This window comes from Cyphomyrmex costatus, unplaced genomic scaffold (assembly GCF_001594065.2).
Source record: "Cyphomyrmex costatus isolate MS0001 unplaced genomic scaffold, Ccosl1.0 scaffold132, whole genome shotgun sequence".
Classification (NCBI taxonomy): Eukaryota; Metazoa; Arthropoda; class Insecta; order Hymenoptera; family Formicidae; genus Cyphomyrmex; species Cyphomyrmex costatus.
In genome coordinates, this window is record NW_017275304.1 from 49,900 (window position 1) to 70,753 (window position 20,854).

General features: G+C 33.8%; 1 protein-coding gene across 1 annotated transcript; it reads left to right on the forward strand.

Moving 5' to 3' along the window:
• Window positions 1–933: 933 nt before the first annotated feature.
• Window positions 934–17,208, forward strand: LOC108782578 (uncharacterized). Its single transcript, XM_018550882.1, has 7 exons — window positions 934–1,161; window positions 2,262–3,213; window positions 6,616–6,770; window positions 9,893–10,142; window positions 13,838–14,059; window positions 15,783–15,978; window positions 17,022–17,208. Exons 1-7 carry the CDS (start codon window positions 934–936, stop codon window positions 17,206–17,208), a joined length of 2,190 nt encoding a protein of 729 aa, XP_018406384.1.
• The last annotated feature ends 3,646 nt before the right edge of the window (window positions 17,209–20,854 follow it).

The following is a 20,854-nucleotide window of genomic DNA, read 5'->3' on the forward strand; positions in this document are numbered from 1 at the left end:
GAGTGTATGTTAAAGATACATGATCCTCAAAGCAAAACATTTTATCGTCGCTGCAAAAGATGTGCTTTTAATTTTTAAACAAGATATTCCCCTGAGAAACTCACATTGGAAATTCGCAAGTTACTACATATTCTTCAAGTTACTATAGTTTACTTCATAGTTACCTCGATCAACATTAAGCCACATTTTTCGTATTTTAGAAACACGTGCAATGAAAAAATACTAAATTTTAAAAAATATTTACTTGAATATTTCTAAGTAAATATTTACTAAAAGTAAACATATATTTATACAAAAATCATTAATTTGATTTAACTATGTATTTTTCATTAAATAAACATTTATTTAGTGTAAATTTTATTTACTTAGTACTATTCAAAGAATTGTATTAAGATTATTAAATTTTTCAGTGTGGTTTGATATTAATATTGATTAAAAGTTAATACTGATTCTATAGTAATACTGGTTTTAAATTAATTCTAAAAATGAGGTTAGAGTTTATTTATTGTATGCGCTCCAATTTTTTGTAACTAAAATATCTCTTTTTAAAAATTTATACATTTTGCTAACAACAACTCATTATTGTATCTTTCTCTTAATTAAAATTATTTATTTTTGTTCAAAGCCTTTTATAATAAATAAAGAAAATAAGTTGAATTAATTACAGCTATTTCCTGTATTTATTTATCATATATGTAAGAGCAGATGAGATAATTTTTAAATACATGTTATTCAAAAATCTCTACTCTTTTCATAAATTTAACTAATAAATTTAAAATCAGAATAAAAACTACTGTGAGAAAAATATTATCAGATAAGAAAAGCAAAATTGTGTTGACTAACGTAAATTATGCAAATATTTTTGACGAAGTATTAGACGAATGATAAGATGAAAACTGTTTTATGTTAAAAGGATGTGAGAATATCGCCGTGATGTTACATCGAAGCGCTTCGTCGCGACGCCGGCGAGCGTCGCCAAACGTGGCAAATTCAAGTCAGCCGGCATCTTCGATGCGAGGTCGACGAGCGAGCGTAGCGTCTGAGAAACCCCTCATCTTACCACCAAGTAGCCCCGGCGGAACAATGGAGAGGCAGCGATCGCCGAGGGGTAGCATAGTGCCGAATATCGCTCTGGATACCGAAAGTGACTCCCCCGATGAAGTTAGTATTCACCCTCTTATGTTCTTTTTAGTATAATTTGATTATATACATTCAAATCGTTATTACTTTTAATATACAGTGACATAAAATATAAATTTCTTGTCTATACAATGGTTATTTCGGTTTGCTGTGAGATCAAATATAAATGTAAAATGTTCATTTTTGGGAAGATGTATAAAGATTTGGTTTAATATTTTTAATAGTCACATGAATAACGATTTAAGTAATTTGATTTGATGAACAGTTTTATTGGCGACTGCAGCGTAAAAAATAATTAAAAAAAAACTGAAATTTTTAGTCGATCGAGCTCTAAAGCATGAAATATGCAGCAGATTTCGTCTTTTTTTCTGTTTTTATTCCCTTCGGACTACGCAATGTTACACGAAATATTCAATTACTCGAGGGATACTCGAGTGTACAGATGTATGACATTGTACTCGATCGATACGAGCACCCTATATTCATGGATGAAAACCGAATACGAATTTTTTGTCACGCATGTTACACATCAGTTTATCCACGAAATTTTGAGGTCATGAAATGTTCACGGCAGATGGATTGCTATCATATGTTATTCATTAGCAGATGATTGCCGTAGCATAGGCACGCATTTCGAAAGTTATCGGTTAGCTTTGGACAGCAACCGTTAAAATGATTAAAATACGTCCACTTCGATCGAGTATTTTAACATATTTCGCGAGCGTGTAGCGTTTACTTCCATATGCAAATGTAAATTTATTTCTGTGTTAATTCCTATGTTAATTAAACACATTAGGTACATTGCAGAGATATGGATGCATATAATATTAACATTCATATCTCCAACATTCAATTTCCAAGTAAAATCAGAAAAATCAATTAACTTAAATAACTCAAAATTAAATATTTGTAAAGAGAAAAGTAATGATCTAATTTCTGAAATTACAAGCTTATTATTCTTATTATATTCTTGATGATCATTTTACAAAAGTAAAAGGGAGAAGAAAGTCTCTTTTACAAAAACTATATACAATTAAAAATTAATTTTTGCTCTAACAATTTTTCGTTCCTTATGTAAAAAATTAAATTATGAGATAATGCTCTATTGTATTTTATTTCAGGGAATCTGTCGCAGGATCTTGCCGGATCCCGAACAGTATGGTACCGGCCGCAACTCCTTGGCGCCCGAGGCGAGCCGCAGCCCGCGAAACTCTCTGATACCTGACGATTACTGCAGAAGCCCGCGAGGCTCCCTAATACCGGACTCGAACAGAAGCCCACGTAATAGTTTAGTACCCGACATGGTGCGGTCGCCGCGAAACAGCTTGACGCCAGAAGTATCTCATAGTCCACGTCATTCTCTGGTGCCGGACTCGATACTTAGCCCGAGAAATTCTCTAGTGCCGGATGTGGCCTATAACCGAAGTCCACGGAACAGTATGGTAGCGATTGGCGGCTCTAGAATATCCCTTTTACCAGAAAATGGTAACGCGATCGCGGCCGCCACTCGTAGTCCTAGACATTCGTTAGTGCCGGACTCAACGAGAAGTCCGCGAGGTAGTATGGCAAATTTAGATTTCGACCGAAATCCACGTGGCTCGATATGTCCGGAATTGCACAGAGCACCCAGGGGCAGTATCACGCCCATGGAAGTTTCAGATAGAAGTCCACGCGGTTCAATAGTCTCAGAATGTCTGAACCAGAGTCCCCGCGGCTCTATTGCACCTGATCCCAACAGATCTCCCAGAGGATCGATAGTGCCGGACCCGAATCGGTCCCCACGTGGATCGATATGTCCGGAGAGCAGCAACAGAAGCCCGAGAGGATCGATCGCACCGCATGATCAGACAAATCGATCGCCACGCGGAAGCATAGGCATGAACGATGTCGAAAGACATTCGAAAGGCTCTCTCGGAGCTATTAATGACGATGAAAACAGAAGTCCCAGAGGAAGCATCGGGCCTGAGGGGATCAACAGAAGTCCTAGGGGTAGCCTTGGAGGACATCAAGATAGAAGGGCGCCAAGAGGCAACCTGGGCTTGCAAGATCCTAGAAGAGCTTCCGCGGATCAGGGTGAGAATTTAAAATGTTTGAATTTTTTTTACTAGACTCTCTTTAACTAGTCCTTGCTCGTTAAAATAAAGAAACTAACTTGGAAAAATAATATGGGATGAAGTCTCACATTATGTTATTTTTTATTTTAACATCCATCAACAATTACTGTTATAGGATTGTAGTTATGAAAAAAAAAAAATTTATTAAGCTTCGAGTTATAAACTATTTTTTCTATTAAAATGTAAATAATTAAGTATTAGGATATTAGAATTGTTTATTGAAAATTTGCCTTCGCGAATTGATGTGTATATATAGAAATCATCACGAAAATGTGGTTCTTGGACATATCTAAACCGCAATGATGTGCATTTGAATACATGTTCAATCCAATCGTGAAATTATAGTGTCACGGCGAAACGCAATGCGATGTGCAAAGGAAACGTTTGCCGCAAATGCGATTAAATTGTGCCAATAATATGCTTGCATGCATGACATGTCAATTATACATGACAGAATTAAACAATTGCTCGTTCACTTATTGACTTGAGAAATTACAATTACAACTAACAAGAAGTCGCTGGAAAAGTGAGTTTTGATAAAAGCGTGACATTTGATAAAAATAATAATAACCTTATACTCGGAGATCGAGTATTTTTATCATACATCGAATACCAAAAATAATCGATGCTTTTATATCGAAATAAAAATTAAAAATAGTCGATGCTTTTATTTAGTTTCTGCTTGAGCAATTATAAGGAAAGCTTTATATAAAGACAGGCCATAAAATATTCACCAACGAGATTCCACGCAAACGTTTCCTTACGTCCCCGCATTTGCAGGTTAAGACTCTACCTCAAGGCAGCAAGTATCTTCTCTCCTTAGGGAATGTAATGGCAATTTGATGCTCATTACTGTACGACTCGACGTCAGGTCTCCGGAGAGGCCGATTAGTTTTCGTTCATTTCTCCCGTATTCAAGGCATCGAGTGCGATAGACACGTATAATATATCTCGAATGACGGAAATTGGTCGCCGGGCGATACATTCTCGCGCGTGTCGATTGCACACGATATTATATACCCGATACTTCTTACTGAAATCCTGCGACGGATGCAATAGACACTCGCGCCTCGGAATAACTACGTAAGCGTGACACACGGAAGGAACGGATCTGCCATGAAATGTAAAATAATATCGACAAGCCGACAAGCTGCTACAATGTCGATTCCAAGCTTTCATTAAGAAACAACATTTGATAGGTCCCATTTCTCTTGATTTTCTCTCATTTATTACGGTTAATTTATTACGATTTAATCAGGTCAGACGAATGCAAAGTACCTTCGAACTTCACATCAATCTCTCAACAGTATTATTGCATCACAAATGTAACATCACATGCATTCAAAATTAAAGCGCAGCAAAATATACAGAAAGAACGATTTGAAGTAAATGTTTAGCTAGATATCTACATAAAAATAATTTTGTCAAATCAAAATAATTACATAGAATTTTAAGTATAATGAACAATGTTGCAAAATGTTTTGACATTCTATCAACCTGTTTGAGTATCTTACACAAATAATTATTTTAATGGTCTAAAGTCTAAAAATTATCTTTTTCAGATCTGTATTTTGATACTTTAGCAAAAATTGTCTTTTTCGTGTACTAAATAATATAAAAATAATTTTTGTAGATACAATTTTGTACTAGCAATTATTTTTTATTTTAACATGAAAATTATTAATTTCTTCCTCGTAAAGATTCAGCTTCAATCGTAATGTTTATATCAGATTGTAATAAATCACGAATCACATTTTCGGCAATTCGTGCAGATTATCAAGCTTGAACATATCATGAGCCAAATTACTATTAGTGGTTGGAAAACCCACATGCAGTGTTGATATAGTAGTATTAAACCTCCTAAGTCGACCTATGCAAATTAGTTTACCACAATCTTAGATATATGCTCATGCTGATATGTATGTATGTATCTTGCGGTGATATAATTCGCCACTAATATATTTCTGCACCAATGAGATAAAATCCACAAGAAACTTAACAACTCCGCACGCTAAGACGGCTTATTTTTTATCGGCGTAATTCTTGGGGCTGTAACTGCAAGAAATCGAAACGCGAGGTAAATACGAGACATTTATACCAGCGATAATTAACGTCACGCGGGAAAAGGTTACGTTTCGGTCGCGCAAATTGGCCTGATTTTGTTGCACGTGTACACGATGCTTATTAACGTTAGCGGCTACGTTAAATCGCCAGCGGTCACGAGATTGAAATATGCGTCTGATACATAATGCCTACTTATACCCACTTGGCGCGGTTGCGATGCAAGAGGTATTGCGTGCGCGTTCTCAGGCGACGAGATCAACCGGTCGAAGCACGAGTTTCTCCTTGAATATTCTGAAACAGTGAAAATGCAAACATACAATGAATAATTAATTATATAATTTTACAATTGTCCTAATTTCATAATGTATAATAAACACGTATTAAATCGCTTTTTTGATATGAGTTTTATCGCTTAAATATTCGCTCACGTCCCATATGATTACCATCCCTAAAATCGATACAACAAGATTGACCTGTTTACCGAACTACCGTCACCGTCAGGCAAGCAAAGTCGATAAATTTTGTGACGAGGAACGTCGCAATAATCGAAATCTCTCCAGCAGATGGGATTCGTATTCTGTAAATTGAAAGCGCGGATTTATCGCGTAAAGCAGCGTGTGTTGACAAAGATATCTCATCGCCTGAATTTGCATGATGTCTCTTTACAACAGACGAAATTCGTGGAAATAGAGAATACAAATTAAATTGTGCATTAACAGTGTTAATTGGCGCGCCGTTTGTCATTGTTTGTAATTGTATAGTATCTAGTATTCATTAGTTGCAAACGTGTTAAAACAAGGAGAGTCAAAAACTACAAATTAGAATAATATAATCACCAAAAGTTCAAACAGTACAAATAAATTGGACACTGTAATTTTGTCCATTCAGAAAATATGTCAAATTGATGTAAAATTTGCACAAAGAATTTTCACAATATAGTGCACGCAAATTGTAATTCATATAGAAATTGAAAATACATTTCACGATCGTAGAAAAAAAACTACAAATTGATGCAAAATAAAAATATCTTTCGTAAAACATACTATCAGTATAAGTTTGAAGAATGCATACTCTATTTTGCGATTCTTTTGCCCGCGTGAGTCGTTTTCGTCGTGTCTTCATAAATATTCTCGAAATCTCGTGGAAGAATTTTGCGAGATGTTTCTCTCTCGCATGAGAATTTTAAAAGGCACAGTGTGTGTGTGTGTGTGTGTGTGTGTGTGTGTGTGTGTGTGTGTGTGTGTGTGTGTGTGTGTGTGTGTGTGTGATAAATTCAAATATTTGCACTTATGTCCAGGGAGCACGAGAAACCGAAGTTCCTCGCCTTATCGCCAAAGAGAAGTGAGCTCGGGAAGCGTCAGATCGGGCGGAAGTGGTGGCGCACAGGTCAATCTAGGATATGGAACGAACGCCTGGGCTGATTCCAGGCGAGCTAGCAGCTCCGTTTCACAGGTAACTTTGCCTTCTCTATCTCTCCCCCTCCCTCTCTCTCTCTCTCTTTCTCTCTTATCGTGCCCGTTGCAATTCCGGTCTGCAACGTTGAAGAAATTTCTTTCTCGGCCATGCTATTACGGTGCACGCCCCAATTGTGTTACGAGTGTTCCGGAATTTCTCACCCGAGCGACGGAAATGAACGACTGGGACGCTCTCCATCTTTATGATTCAACGGGTATATACGCAGGTAACTCGAGTAACGCGGGCAATACATACTCGAAGTTGCAATTTGTCATTTATCATCCGTTGCGGTAATTACGACGAAGTGAGTTGCAACGGCGGTTGCAAGCAGAGAGCATAAGGATACTCTTTTTATTCACCGGAAGTACGCTAACAAGGCAACTTTCATAAACCACGAGTTGTGAAAAGAGGAAAAACGAGTGAAACTTTTTCTGAACGTAGATTGGTTTGATACAAGTATACACAATATGTTATATCTTTATAAAATTATTTTTCTCATATTGTAATTGAAATTATTGTTTTAAATATCGAGAATATTTTATTCTAATTTAACATATTTATTATTAATTGATACTTTTCACTTAGAGTCGTATTACTCGTATTCATAGTCGTGATTCAATCTGAGATTCCATTTTAACTAGGTTTGAATCAATTTTCTATTTTTCTATAAAAAGGCCTCTCAAACCATGATTTAATAAACCTGATTGGTTCGACTTTGATTCAAATCTAGCTCGCCTAAAATGAGGTTCAATCATGGATCAATCTACAATTATTGAATATCGACAATATGAATACCGATCTGAGTATCATATAATTTAACAGGTTTTTATACGAGATAAGATAAAATTTCAAAATTTTATATTTTCCGTAAAATCTAAATAATATTTTCTAAAATTTTATTTTATTAAAAAAATAATTAAGTTAATAAATCAAATGTACATCCACACACTTAAGTATTTATAGAATATTTTTTCCTAATATAAAGTAAATTGTTAATAATAATTTTAATTTTATTAATGTTTTTTTTGAGTGCAATAAAGAAATTACTAAAAAAAAGTACTGGACTTTTTTTTAAAATTACAAGCACGACGTAAATTGCAGATTCACATGAGTATTCAAACATAAAACAAAAAATGGATTCAAATGTAAATTTAAATTTTTAGGGAAATTTCGCTCTAAAATTATTGTTCTTTGCCGAATAAATTTTTGTTGAGTCAAAAATCGAAGCATTCGAGGCAACCTTTTAAAAGCGTTATTTTCCGTTTTTTTTTTCTTGTCGCTTATCCCTGTAGAATCTTCAAAGTAATTTTCCTCGTTATTGCTCCGGGGACGTCACGTCGGCTTTGCCGACTTTTTACACAATTTAATTTTTAATAGCAAAATTTGCTTAAGTTTGATTATAAAAGCGGGAAATGAGCCGGGAAACCGTTCATGGAAAGTGAAAAAAGACAGGCGACCACTAGCTCCGAAAATATCGTACTTAATTGGAAAAAGTGTTGCATTAATCACACATATAATGTGATTACGACGATAATGCTGCGTCTTTCCCAGGATTAATCATTTATCTTTTTGTTAAATTACACGAACTGTAGAAAATATGTATTTCCTCAGTATATTATACCTATCAATGGAAGAGTTTCCTTCTAAAAAAGAAGTTTAAACGATCTAAAATTGCATCCTGGATTGGTTTTCCGGTGCAGACACAACGTGGCACGATATGTTGCTGCAGTGCACGCAAGGCGAGGTCAAGTGAATGACGATATAAGCGATAGCTTTACGGTGAGATCCTCCACGCCCGTATCTCTGGTGACTTGCCCATTGCTCTTTGATGGAAAACTCTAATGAATACAAAAGAGTTTTCTACGGAGATAAATATGCTTAACTAATTATAAATATGTTTAACGAACAAAGCAGAAAAATGATTAATAAAAATATATATACTGTTTATAGCTTCGTGTTTTCTTTATGATTTTTTAAGAAAATCTTTTTTAAGAAAATTTCTTTTTTCAAGATTTTTCCGAGAGATAAAAAAAAGTAACCGATATATTTTAGCTTTACGACTTGATTGTAAGAACAGAAATAAATTTATATCTACGATAACGTATTTTGCAAACTGTTAAAGCAATTATTATATAAGCGTATGCTATCACTTCATGAAAATTATAGTGTAAAGATGCACAAAAGAATATGCCGGCACATTTCTGATTCGTGCTCGTGACAGCTTAAATTTTTCTCGCACAGATCACATCCGCAGCTTATTTCCGCGCTTATATCTGTGCGAAAAACGTGCCTGAGACGTGTACGCGCTACTCGAGGATCTCTCGAAGGATCTTATTCCGTAGAACGTATAGAACGAGAATCTATGAGAAAGAAGAGACGTATTTGCTACCGTTCAACGAAGCTATGCTCGTACTTTGCAGGATCGTTTATTGAATCTACGTTGTGTGAAAAATGAACGGAATATAAATTGATCTCTGACGCCAAATCTGCGCGGCATTTCAAAGAGACACGGTTAAATAAAAAGTACTACAACTATTAATTAAAACGTACCGTAAAGTCGGGTTTCTCGTGAAATATAAAAAGTATCGGCTTTCATTTGTCGGTGATTAAATTAAATATAAAAATCTTCCGTACAGTACTGAATTTTTATTATTATTAAAAAAATACGGTTTCTTTCAAAAGAATTTTTTTAATACAAAAATCTTTGAATACATGTTAATTCTTATTTCTGAATTACAAACTACATTAACACGGATTCCTACTGAAAGATAAAAAATACTGTTCCGTCACTAATTACATTACTCTGTAATCAGCGAAATATAGACGAAGTGGTACACGCACACTAGCCTAAGGTAATGAAAATAAAATTAAACAAAATTAAACTAATATTATTAAAATAAAATTATAATAAATAAAAAATGCAGAGAGAAAGAGAAAGAGAAAAGTTAAAAGAAGATAAATTGGAATGTGTCATAGCTTTGTGAATTTGTTTATATATAATAAAGTCTAATGTCATATATGTGCTATTAACCGGAATAAATGAATTTGCCAGTATAAAATTGTATTGTATAATTATATCATGAGAAAAATCTGATTTGAGCTATCGTGTGTGCTTTCAGCTTTCAGGCGACGAGTCACGCCGGCTTTGCGCCAGTGGTGTAAAGGCACCCGAAAAGGGTGATGCGGAGACTGCAAATCTTGGTGTAGCAACCTACGGCTCGGTCGTGTTTCAACTGAAAGATGCTCATCTCGAGGCAAACGGCATCTGCGACTTCGTCTTTCGAGCTTTGAGAGTCATTAGCAAGACGATGACGTTCACCATATGTCTGACCTGTTTGTCCACTGTGCCTATTTTGATGTTCATCTTCGGTGAGTGAAAAGATGTATTATGGATAGATAACAAACAATTTTAATTAATCTCAGTTGCGTGAATTGAGAAAGAGGTCTTTGACTGGCAATGGGGCACGTATATGTGGATAATTTAATCATAAGAAAATGTGTTCAGATAGCATAATGTGATGAATATTATATAACTAGCAACTGGATAAGTGGGTCGAAAACAACCTCACCGAGGTTTCAGTTCGATCCGTTTTACACTTCGAAATAAAAAAGCGATCGATACTTCTGGTAGCATATCATACTATAGGTACTTAAGAACTATAACGACGGAGTCTCGTGAGACTTATTGTTAGTAAAAGACTATATAGCCTGTCTACTCTTTGATCTATGGCGCTTGTTAAAATTCAAGTATTACTAACGCCATTTTTTTCACTCTTTTTGCTATTTAATATCTTTTTTATCTTGCTTGTTCTCAATACATTATATTTTCTCATATTGCTTTAACGATTATTATTATATGAATATTTTACATGTAAAAATATCCGCTTGATACTTAAAAGAATGATGTAGAATGAGTGATAACAAGATGTTCTCTTTAACTTTCTTTGTGTTGTAATAAACTTCACAAAACCTTGCAGCTTTTTCTAATGTAAATTTTTCTCCATTACATATCTCTCGGGAGAGTTGGAGCTCTTTTATTGCCCCTTTAACCTCTCTTAAGGGAATAGCTTTACGCATAGTCCGACAAGGATAATTTTAGAGATATCAAAGAAAATTTTTAACGTAGTATCCGTCACTAATGCTTTATGTTTAATCGCTTTTCTCTCTTTTACTAATCTTAAAGTTCAATTTGTTAAAAATACAGAGTCTGATAACGGAAGATGATTCTCCAAAATATTTCACGTGAAAGACACCAATCAGTGTAAGAAATAAAGTTCTTTTATCAGTGTTCTGCCAGAAATATATTTCGCGCTGCCGTCAATAATATAAATTTGCACTTGTTTGAAATAAATAAATTGTTGAAATTTCTCTTCAGTGAGAAGATTTATTAGCTGACACTTTCTAAAGTTCGTAATGTCAATTAATCATTGCTCGTAACATGGCATTACATCGATTACGTAATATTATCTATACAATTTCGCGGATGTAATTTCATCATTAAATATTACTCTTGGTGTAATCTTTTTAAATATTTAATGTATAATTATATTTAGAACACATATTCATATTTTGGAAGGTAAATGCAATTAAATTTAGTGTAATTAGATTTCGAGATAAAATAAAAATAATTTATCGCTTAGATAAATAAAAGAGTTCCGTTTCCTCCTCTATGACTTCCTCTGATGATATAAAATTCAAAATGAAGTCTGTTTTAAGCAATCTGTAATTAAATATATAATTTAAAATTTATAGAATAAAATTTTATTTATAATTTTATATGCTATATTTAATAAAAAAACATTTTTAAATTAGACACAACGTATTTAAAAATATGCGACATTTAAAATTATAAATAGATTTCTATCTTAAAATTTGACGCAAATTATGAATCGTCTAAAGTAAATTCAAGACTTAAATAGTGCATTGTTTCTTCTCCCCTTTATATGATGATGGAAACTTTCAACCAACAAAATGCAAATATTTGATAAATGTTCACAGTGATATACGTAGGAAGATATTTGTGGTAGTTCAAAGTAAATAAACTCTTATTTCTACCAATAACAAATCTTTTAACATTTTACGAAATAAGATTTATTAATTCTCGATGGTATTTTATTCCTATGTCATGCTTTTTACATTTAGATATATATATTATAATTTTATAATTATAAATTATAATTAATTTAACTAAATTTTTTAACGCGATAAATCTTTTAAGTTTTTATCACACAAATTATAGCACATTTCCTCTTCCGGTCAATTCAGTTAAAATTCCACGAAATATACATCATTGCCAAGTTAATTAATGTTACCGGATTACGACACGCGAATCGCTAGCGTGTTGAGCTTGCAGCATGCAAGCATACTTAATTTCTCGGACATAGGTTACTCGCGCAGTAGGGAGCATAGACGCACAACCTGATTTAATATAAGTACGGTGCATTCACCCTCTGACAAAGTCCACCTGGTAAGAACGTGCAATCGATAGTAATGGCGTAGGTAGGTGAACCGCAAAAGTGGTCGCGAATCAGTGATTCCAAATACGACTTAATCTTTCGTGAATCACGATCCGAAAACGGAATGAAAGTCACCGATTGCGACCTGTGCTGTGCAAATTTAATGAAGCGCATAGATCTAAAGGTTAATTCAAGTAATGTCAAGCATATTGAGTTCTTGATATATTGAAACGTCGTTAAAAAGATTTCTTTATCTCGTATCTCGCTCGTATATAAGAAAGAAAGTAATCAATACATCACAATTTCCGGTTGATTGCTTTTCGAGAAAATTTATCTACATGGAAAGAATGTCTTGCTGATCTAAAAATAATTTTGTTGGGACATCAAAGTAATTATGTAGGATGCTCAAATTTGATGATAATGCTGCAAAAATTTTGACATTCTATTAACCATTTTAAACGTCTCACATAATTATTTTGACGATATAATAAAATAAAATTACAATAAAATTATTTTTAAATCTGTATCTAGCTAAATTTTTAGATTCTTCATAACTCGATCTTCCTATGTAATTATATAATATAATTGCAGTTCATGCGATTGGCTCATTATAGTATTACAAGATAATGATAATAAAGATACAAAGTTAAAATAACATAAAATATTTCCTTAAGATTTTTAACTTTTTAAAAATAACATAGTGTTTCTCTCTGTACCTATTAAAGTATGTAGGACGACGGTATTGATTTCTCATCGCAGTGAATGTCACGAAATAAATTCTTCGAAAAACTATCGAGGATTATGCTGTAGCAGAAAATTATACATACACAAAAGAAGTGCATAATAATGAGATACACATTACTCAAGTTATGTTGCGCAGCGAAGAATTTTTCGAGGTATGCATGTTACATCCTAAGTCGAACCAGGACGTGTTACACAGAATAGACTCCTGGCAACAAGCAATTAATGCTAAATTATTCCTTACTGGCGTTGAAAAAAGTACAAAATAATGATGCGCGTCAGATATACGTTAGATCTTAATTAATGGACAAGAATATCGGTTAAGGAGCGCCTCTTTTCCTTTTCTATTCAAAGAAAAAACCAATAAAAAGAACTCGTAATATTATTAAATGAATTACTACACCATATATTATTTCTACTTATTACTCAAACTATGAAGTATTTAGGTCATGGATGTAAAAAAAACACATAAAAGAAAGACAGTGTCATAAAATGTCTACTAATGAAGCAAGTTCAAGCGAGAAAACAAGAAGGTAGAGAAGTTATATAATATCAATTATCAAGTTTATTACTATATGACGTACTATATGACTTATTATATGCAACGTAACATGGACATTTCCATACATATCTCAAACGTTTAACTAGAGATAATATTTTACATTTTTTATTTAAAAAATAATAAAATACATTGCATATTAATTTTCGATATGCGCGATAGGTTTTTGAAATCATATCGAATTCAGATCAAACGCAAATAAATAAAATAGTATATGAATAGTTTACATTTACTTTTTCAATCTAAATTTTTATATTGCAACAAATGGCGAACGTGTTGAAAATCAATATTTTAATTTACCTTTGCAGGTGTGCAGTTCATTAAGGATTGCCCTAAAGAACCATACATTCCCGTGTACATGCTGATCGGAGGAGTTTTGGGCGCTGTGCGTATGTTTTGGGCACTGTATTCACAAATACGCTCCCGGAGACCGGAAGTCTCGTCTCATTCCACCAACAGACCACACGTCTCGCCTATGAAATTACTCTCCATAGCTTTATCGTGCTTCCTGGTCGCGTGGTTCGTGTTAGGTAAGCAAGAAATTTCGTCCAAAATTGTACGCGACGTGTTATATTTCGCGCCAACAACCCGCAAACTTTCGGAGCGTTAAAGCCACAGAGGATTTACTGAATGAGTGCAAAGCATAAGTCAGATTAGGAAAACACATGTTTCATGACACTCGACCCTATGATTCTATAACAAGTTTGTAGAAACGTGATTAAATATTAAAAGATCATTGTTATGTACAAAGTAAAATAAATTATAAGGAAATCAAATTTCGTTATACTATTTTAACATTTTTTATATCTAATAAAACTTATCTCATATCTAATAAAGCTTTTGTTTTATAATTATTTTTAATTTTTAGTTTTATTTTCTTGCAACAATAATTTAATTTTATTATATACTATATTTTTTTATCAATATTTCATAAATATAATTCTCTGAGATAGTTCATGAATCCAATAGAAACTATTCATATGTACTACAATTACCTAAATGTAAGGACTTTCGAGAACTTTGAATGAACGAAGTGGCGTACAAAGCTCCAGAAACAATTTCGTCACGATATTATTACATCATTCCACAAATTACAGCGTGTTATGTTTAACTTCCTTACATGTTGATCTTAACTGCGCAGTGCTTTTCCATGTTACTCCAATGAGCAAATTTTTACGTTGATGAAAATATCGGTCAAGTGGCAGAACTTTACTTATACCTACATATTTGCACGTTGCAATAGATGATTTTAATAATATATCTTTATAACAATAAATGAATCGATATTAAAGTATCGCGAAAATGCACTTTAGTAGCGACACCATTAATATAGACATACAGATTTATTATCATTTTTATAAATTATTGATATAAATTAGAAAATATTATCCTGTGTATGTATCGATTTAGGGATTGATTAGACTTTATATTTTTCCTTTATTCTAATATATTTTTTAAATAATGCCTAATATACGGATTCACGTGAAATGGCAAAGAGCGCGAAGTGTCGGAAACGCACGTAAATCCATATGTGAGAGAAAAATTCACGATTAAAAAATTCATTATTTATGACAATTTAACTGTTTGTGACGAAGCACTTGTGCAATATTTACATTTCATACGGAAACATGTGACAGTTCGTTGGTCGGGATGAAACTGTAGACTATTTAATTACTTAGCATATATGTCACATAGATCGTTATTACTTCAAAAGTGGTTTTCAATACAAAAACAAGATTCTGTTCAAGTTGAAATGAATCGAAAAATATGAGAAAAATTTGTCTATATGTTTTGGAAAAATCCCTCGATATAATGAATTAAATAATTTGATAACTTAATAATATTTTACTGGATCTTTCCTTCATTGTTTAGAGTGCTGTCCCATGGCGCAAATTCTTCGCGTAACGTGTATCGCGTAACCAACTAGAGGCGTTTTCTGTTACAACGAATTCTATTCCCATATACCTCATGAAATACTGAAAAAGTTTGATAACGATGATATACGATGACCAATCATATCTTTACATTCTTTTAAATTATTCTAACAGAAATAGCAAAGATCACAATTTATTGATTACGCGAATATATAACACTCCATAAGACATGGAGATGACGTTTTGCGTAACGCATAACGCCTCTAATTAATTACGGCAGTTACGCGATACATGAAATAGGACGGCATTCTTATATTTTAAGTTAATTTAATTCCTATGTTCATCGTTGTATATCGTATTGTTCTTCTTTTTGTTTTAGGACATTACTGGATACTGCATATAATGTGGCCGGAATACGAACTTTCATTGTACGCGCCCAATAGGTGGTGCCATAAGACGCTTTATATTTTTTCTTTAGTTCATCTGTGTGTAGTGTATGCGGTTTTATTTGTAATATTAATAGTGGCAGTCGGCTTGGCTTTCTGCAGAATTTTGGAATGCCCTTTACCAGAAAGGTAAGTCGATTTTTGGAACTTAAAGTAATTTGTCCAAATAAAATTTCGGACAAACAGAAAGATCGTGTTAGTTGCAAATAACAGAAAAAATCGAATAATGTTTCTGACGAGATATATTTTTAAAGCATAAAATTTAAAAAAGTATTTAATAATTATTTATATAAAAACTGAACACATCTTCGATTATTATTTATAAGTATTTGTAAATAATTTTCAAGTTTCTGTCCATATGTTACAAATATAATAAGCGACAATATAGTCTAATAAGAACTAATCTTTCTAAAAGCTAAATATGAGAAAATAACACTGATGCTGTATGAATTTTTCTTGGAACATACGAATAATGCTCGTAATGAAAATAATACGCGATGTTGACCTAATTCTCGTAGAACTGACGATGCAAGCTATTTTACGACGCCAAACCTGAGGATGAAAAATATTTTGTCCTGGCGGCACCGCGTTTCAATCTGCGTATGTTACAACATTTGATACATTTGGAGAGCTGAGTAGCATGCAAGGGTCGCGTAACGTGAGGATCATATAAACGCACACCGATCATGTTTCTATCGTCGAAATGTGAATATCACTCTCAGCTCGCGTTGCGTGTTCAATAATAATGACGTGATTAGAATATTCGCGGCGATTATAATGGATGTGTAAAAACGTTTGAGATTACAAAAATATCTATATTGTAATTTATCGTTGTTTATAGTATTTCATTATTTTTATTTTACACAAAAAAGGCAAATGATTAACTTGTTGAAATCGAGATATTTAATAATCGCTAAAAGAAAATTATTTTCTAAATCGGTATACGAGAACATCTTTTCGTATAATCTTTCATACGATCTACATTATAAGAGAGAGAGAAGTAAAATAAGACAGGATAAACTTTATAAGGCAACGAACTCACGATCGATAAGAGCATACTCACGCTTCAAAGCGCGCCCGTTTTGCTCGACTTTCAGATACAAATAACCACGGCGATCCGTTCGCCAGAATAAAATCCGCGAGAAGAAGAAAAAGAAGTTTGCGGTCGGCAGTGGAGTTAGCGGCTGGAGTTTAGACAGACACGTTCTGGAGGATCTGGAGGAGGAGGACGACGATGACGACGACGGTACGCAGAGCGACGTTGATCTGAACGAGGACAATTGCGGCAATAAGATCGTGCAAGAGGTGAAGTTTTGCAGCAAAGTGCAGTTTCGCGCGCCGGATATCATCGAGCTGTGATGAATAAATGATGTCGCAATGGAAGGAACGGGAGAGATGTCTTGCTACCAGCAGCGGAAGGATTCCAGAGACACTATATGCCGGCAGAACGATTCGTAAGCTGAAAAACTTTCTCGTGCTAACGAGGATGCTAGCCGGAGGGTTAGGATTTGTGAGATGAAAGAGAATAGCGAGGGGAAATGGATAACGAGGTCGCTAAAGAAAAGCGCTGCCGAAGGTCGATGAGGGTGTATCACTTTCGTGAATAATCGAGGTCCCGACACGTGCGAGACTTCGGAATGAAATCGTAACATTTCGAGAAGAAATCCATGTGATGGAAACATATCTGTGAGGATCAGAATCGATCACGAAGAAATTATCTCTCAACGGATGAAGCGGATATAATGGAATGAAAGCGTGACTCGATTTTTCCCAATTAATTTGTAGAATATGAAAGAGAAGTAAATCCTGTGTGTAATATTTAAACAACGTAAAACAAACGACAAAAGTAAAGATGATCCCAATAATACAATTACTTCGAGATGTAAATTAAAATATTGGCATCGAGCTATTATTTTCACGGAAATGTTGCGCATGGCAGGAAGTTTATATAATTTTATGTGTGGTGGATTCAACCATGCAATATTTGATGAAGGAAATCCATAGCGACAGAAGGAAACAGAATAACTTTTATCGGTGAAAGAAGATTACCTAAAGAATGCTTGTAAGAATGATTGGAGCACGTTTTCACAGAACCAGAGAATATTTTTCGTAGGATTTTGCCCTTAAAGCGCCGTGGTATCGATTTAAGTCATGTCCCGGCTGCGGTTGGACGAAGAAATCGATACCAGATTTCTTATCTTGGAGACCTCCACTCGTATCAAAACAAGGATCTCCAATTCGTCGTTCTCACAAATAACACTCTTCTTTCTTTTTGCACGCCAATTAAACGCAGAAATTGAATTTCAAGCCACATATATAACTTAATTCAATTAGACCAAGCAATATCTTCGTTTCTCCTGAAAATGGTTGTCAAGAAATTCAACATCGTTTTAATATCGCTGTGAAGCCAGATCTGCAATCATCGATCTTCCGATTATTTTTATTTTCTCGACAACGTAACAGCTTATTTATTTTCCTGAGTTTTATCATGTAACTCACACACACACAAGAATAGAAATAAACTAAAAATATATATATATTTCTTCTTATTCTACTATAAATAACTATGAAAACTTTGACCAATAAATATTTCTAAATAAATTTATTCTACAAAACTTTTTGAATAGGATCTCGAGCTTAAGCTTTGTTAATTTCCATGCAGATACGCCCTTGCGGAAACACGACGCGTAACAAACACTACCAACCATGTTTGAAGACTCTTGTTTAAAGACAAAGTTGGAGAAAATTTGCGAAAATCCTATGACTATACACTTTTACAACGGTGCAATGTTTGGCGTAAAGTTGTGACTCACTGAAACGTGAAGAAAACGTGAATCTGCAATTTCATGAAAATCCGCTTTATTACTTGGAATGCTTGAAGAAACAAAAAGTTGTGCAGAGTGAAAAACCGACACACGGAGAAGAGCGAAACCAGGTATCGACTTATCGAGCGGTGACGACGACGACGACAACGACGACAACGACGACGACGACGACGACGCACAAATCCGCTTCATCGAATCAAGTCTGGCGAAAATAGTTACGGCAGCAACAGAGTTCCTTCGCTTAGTGATGGAAGTGTTATCGAGATTATTTGTCCCGGTCATTCGATGTTCTCTGTCGTGAAGATAACTCGTGTAGAATTTCGCGTGCGAGAAGTACGGAATTTAATGCTCGCCCGTAAGAATACACACCTACTATATATTCGTAAAACGTGTTAAAGCTTTCGATCGTTTTTCTTCCGATAATATCGAGCATCAGCCGAAGGTAAGTGGACTTGATTAAGAATGCTTTAACATGAAGCAGAGAATATAAACTGGAGGAGAGACATTGCATCATCTTTTTTACTTCGATTTTTGTCTCTCTCTTAAAGTCAAATTATAAAACCCGTAACTTTTTAATCAGATTTTTTTCAGGGAAATATAGATATTATTCAAATAACAGAGGCGTTCAACCTTTGCATTTGTGCAAAAAACTTTTAACATAATTTTTCGCTTCATTATATTTATATATACATATATATTATATATACGTTCCAATCATTTCTTGTAGTTTTCATTTAAAATATAAAGATATCGGCTAAATGAGTTTATTTAAAATAGTGTATCAAATGTTTGTGTAATCAGAATAATTGAGAACATCATGTCAAAAGAAAACCAAACGCATCTCAGAACGTGTAGCTGCCTAGCCGTGTATACTATCGATTAGTACACTAATTTTAACGCAATCGATTAATAATATACTCGTCATGAGTAAAACTTTCCGACCATAGACATTTTGTTACAGACAGATTTTTCTCTCTCTCTCTTTCTCTTCGTACACATACTGCACGCGCTGAAAAAAAAATATAATAGTAACAATCATAAAAGACATAACTATACAAGTTTTATAAGGACAATTAATGTAGGGTAGAGCGGAACTATTTCATCAGATTCAACTTTAAAGTAATACGAAAATTTACGTAGCAAACAATATATTTTCGCAGTGACGTGCTTATAATTAGTTAATTACATTATACAATCATAATTGCTCGTTAAGAACACAAGCACAATCTTTAAATAATCAACACGTGCTACTCAGAAACATAAACATTATCACGAGAAATGGACGAAAAAGTCCCGCTCTATCTTATACAGTTGATAAAATAATTGAAAAAATATATAAAATTAGACTCCTTATAATTAAATAACAATAATAATTTAGGCGGCTGTTTAGGAGTCAACGCAGAAAGATAAGCGCAACAATTAAATACTAAAGTATACTTTACTATAATTTAAAAGTACAAATGTATTTGGACGTTTCGGCTATACAGTTGAATAAGTTATATATATTGCTATAAAAATATTCTGTTTATTCAACTACATATATATATATATATACTTGTATTAATTCTACATATTAAACTTGCATAGTTATTACCGTTATAGTCACCGTCATTATGTTTTTCTTTGAGCGCAGATGTATTCGCATACTATTTTTTTTACAAACATTTGTACCGAACATCATATTACCCACAGATCGTTACCATTCTTGTCTCATTTTTCAAATTTCATGGGATAACAATATAAATTGTAAATAGTATAAATCTCGCTTTATCATTCGAAGGATGGTGCAATTAACGAGATAGAAGTTAACGAACCAATTAACGATGCTCCCAATGTTCTCGTTGAAATTGTACTTTGTTCAATGCTCAAATACGTTTCTTTCCAGACAATTAACTACATTTTTTAAAGATTATTTTTAATCATTCCTCATAAAAGAAAACAGAAAAAGTGATTAAAGTATAAGAATAAAGATTCAGCGAAAGAGATTGTATTGATCATTCTGATTTTATAGGAATGATAGACGAACAGAGAATAACAGTCGAGCCAAGGTTGAAAGCTTCTGCTTCAAATAAGATGTAAAAACTGATGGGGTACGATCAGAATACAGATTAAATTGAGCGAAAATAGGTCAGAGAGCGGGTTTCTGAGTAAAAATGCGATTCACCCTGCTAGCCCTTTTG

Excerpts from the sequence above, each read along its gene's own strand:
- LOC108782578 (XM_018550882.1), top strand. The coding sequence starts at position 934 with ATGTTACATCGAAGCGCTTCGTCGCGACGCCGGCGAGCGTCGCCAAAC. Across the intron at positions 10,143-13,837 it reads TATTTTGATGTTCATCTTCG|GTGTGCAGTTCATTAAGGAT; the intron begins GTGAGTGAAAAG and ends TTACCTTTGCAG. Across the intron at positions 15,979-17,021 it reads GAATGCCCTTTACCAGAAAG|TGGAGTTAGCGGCTGGAGTT; the intron begins GTAAGTCGATTT and ends TGCGGTCGGCAG.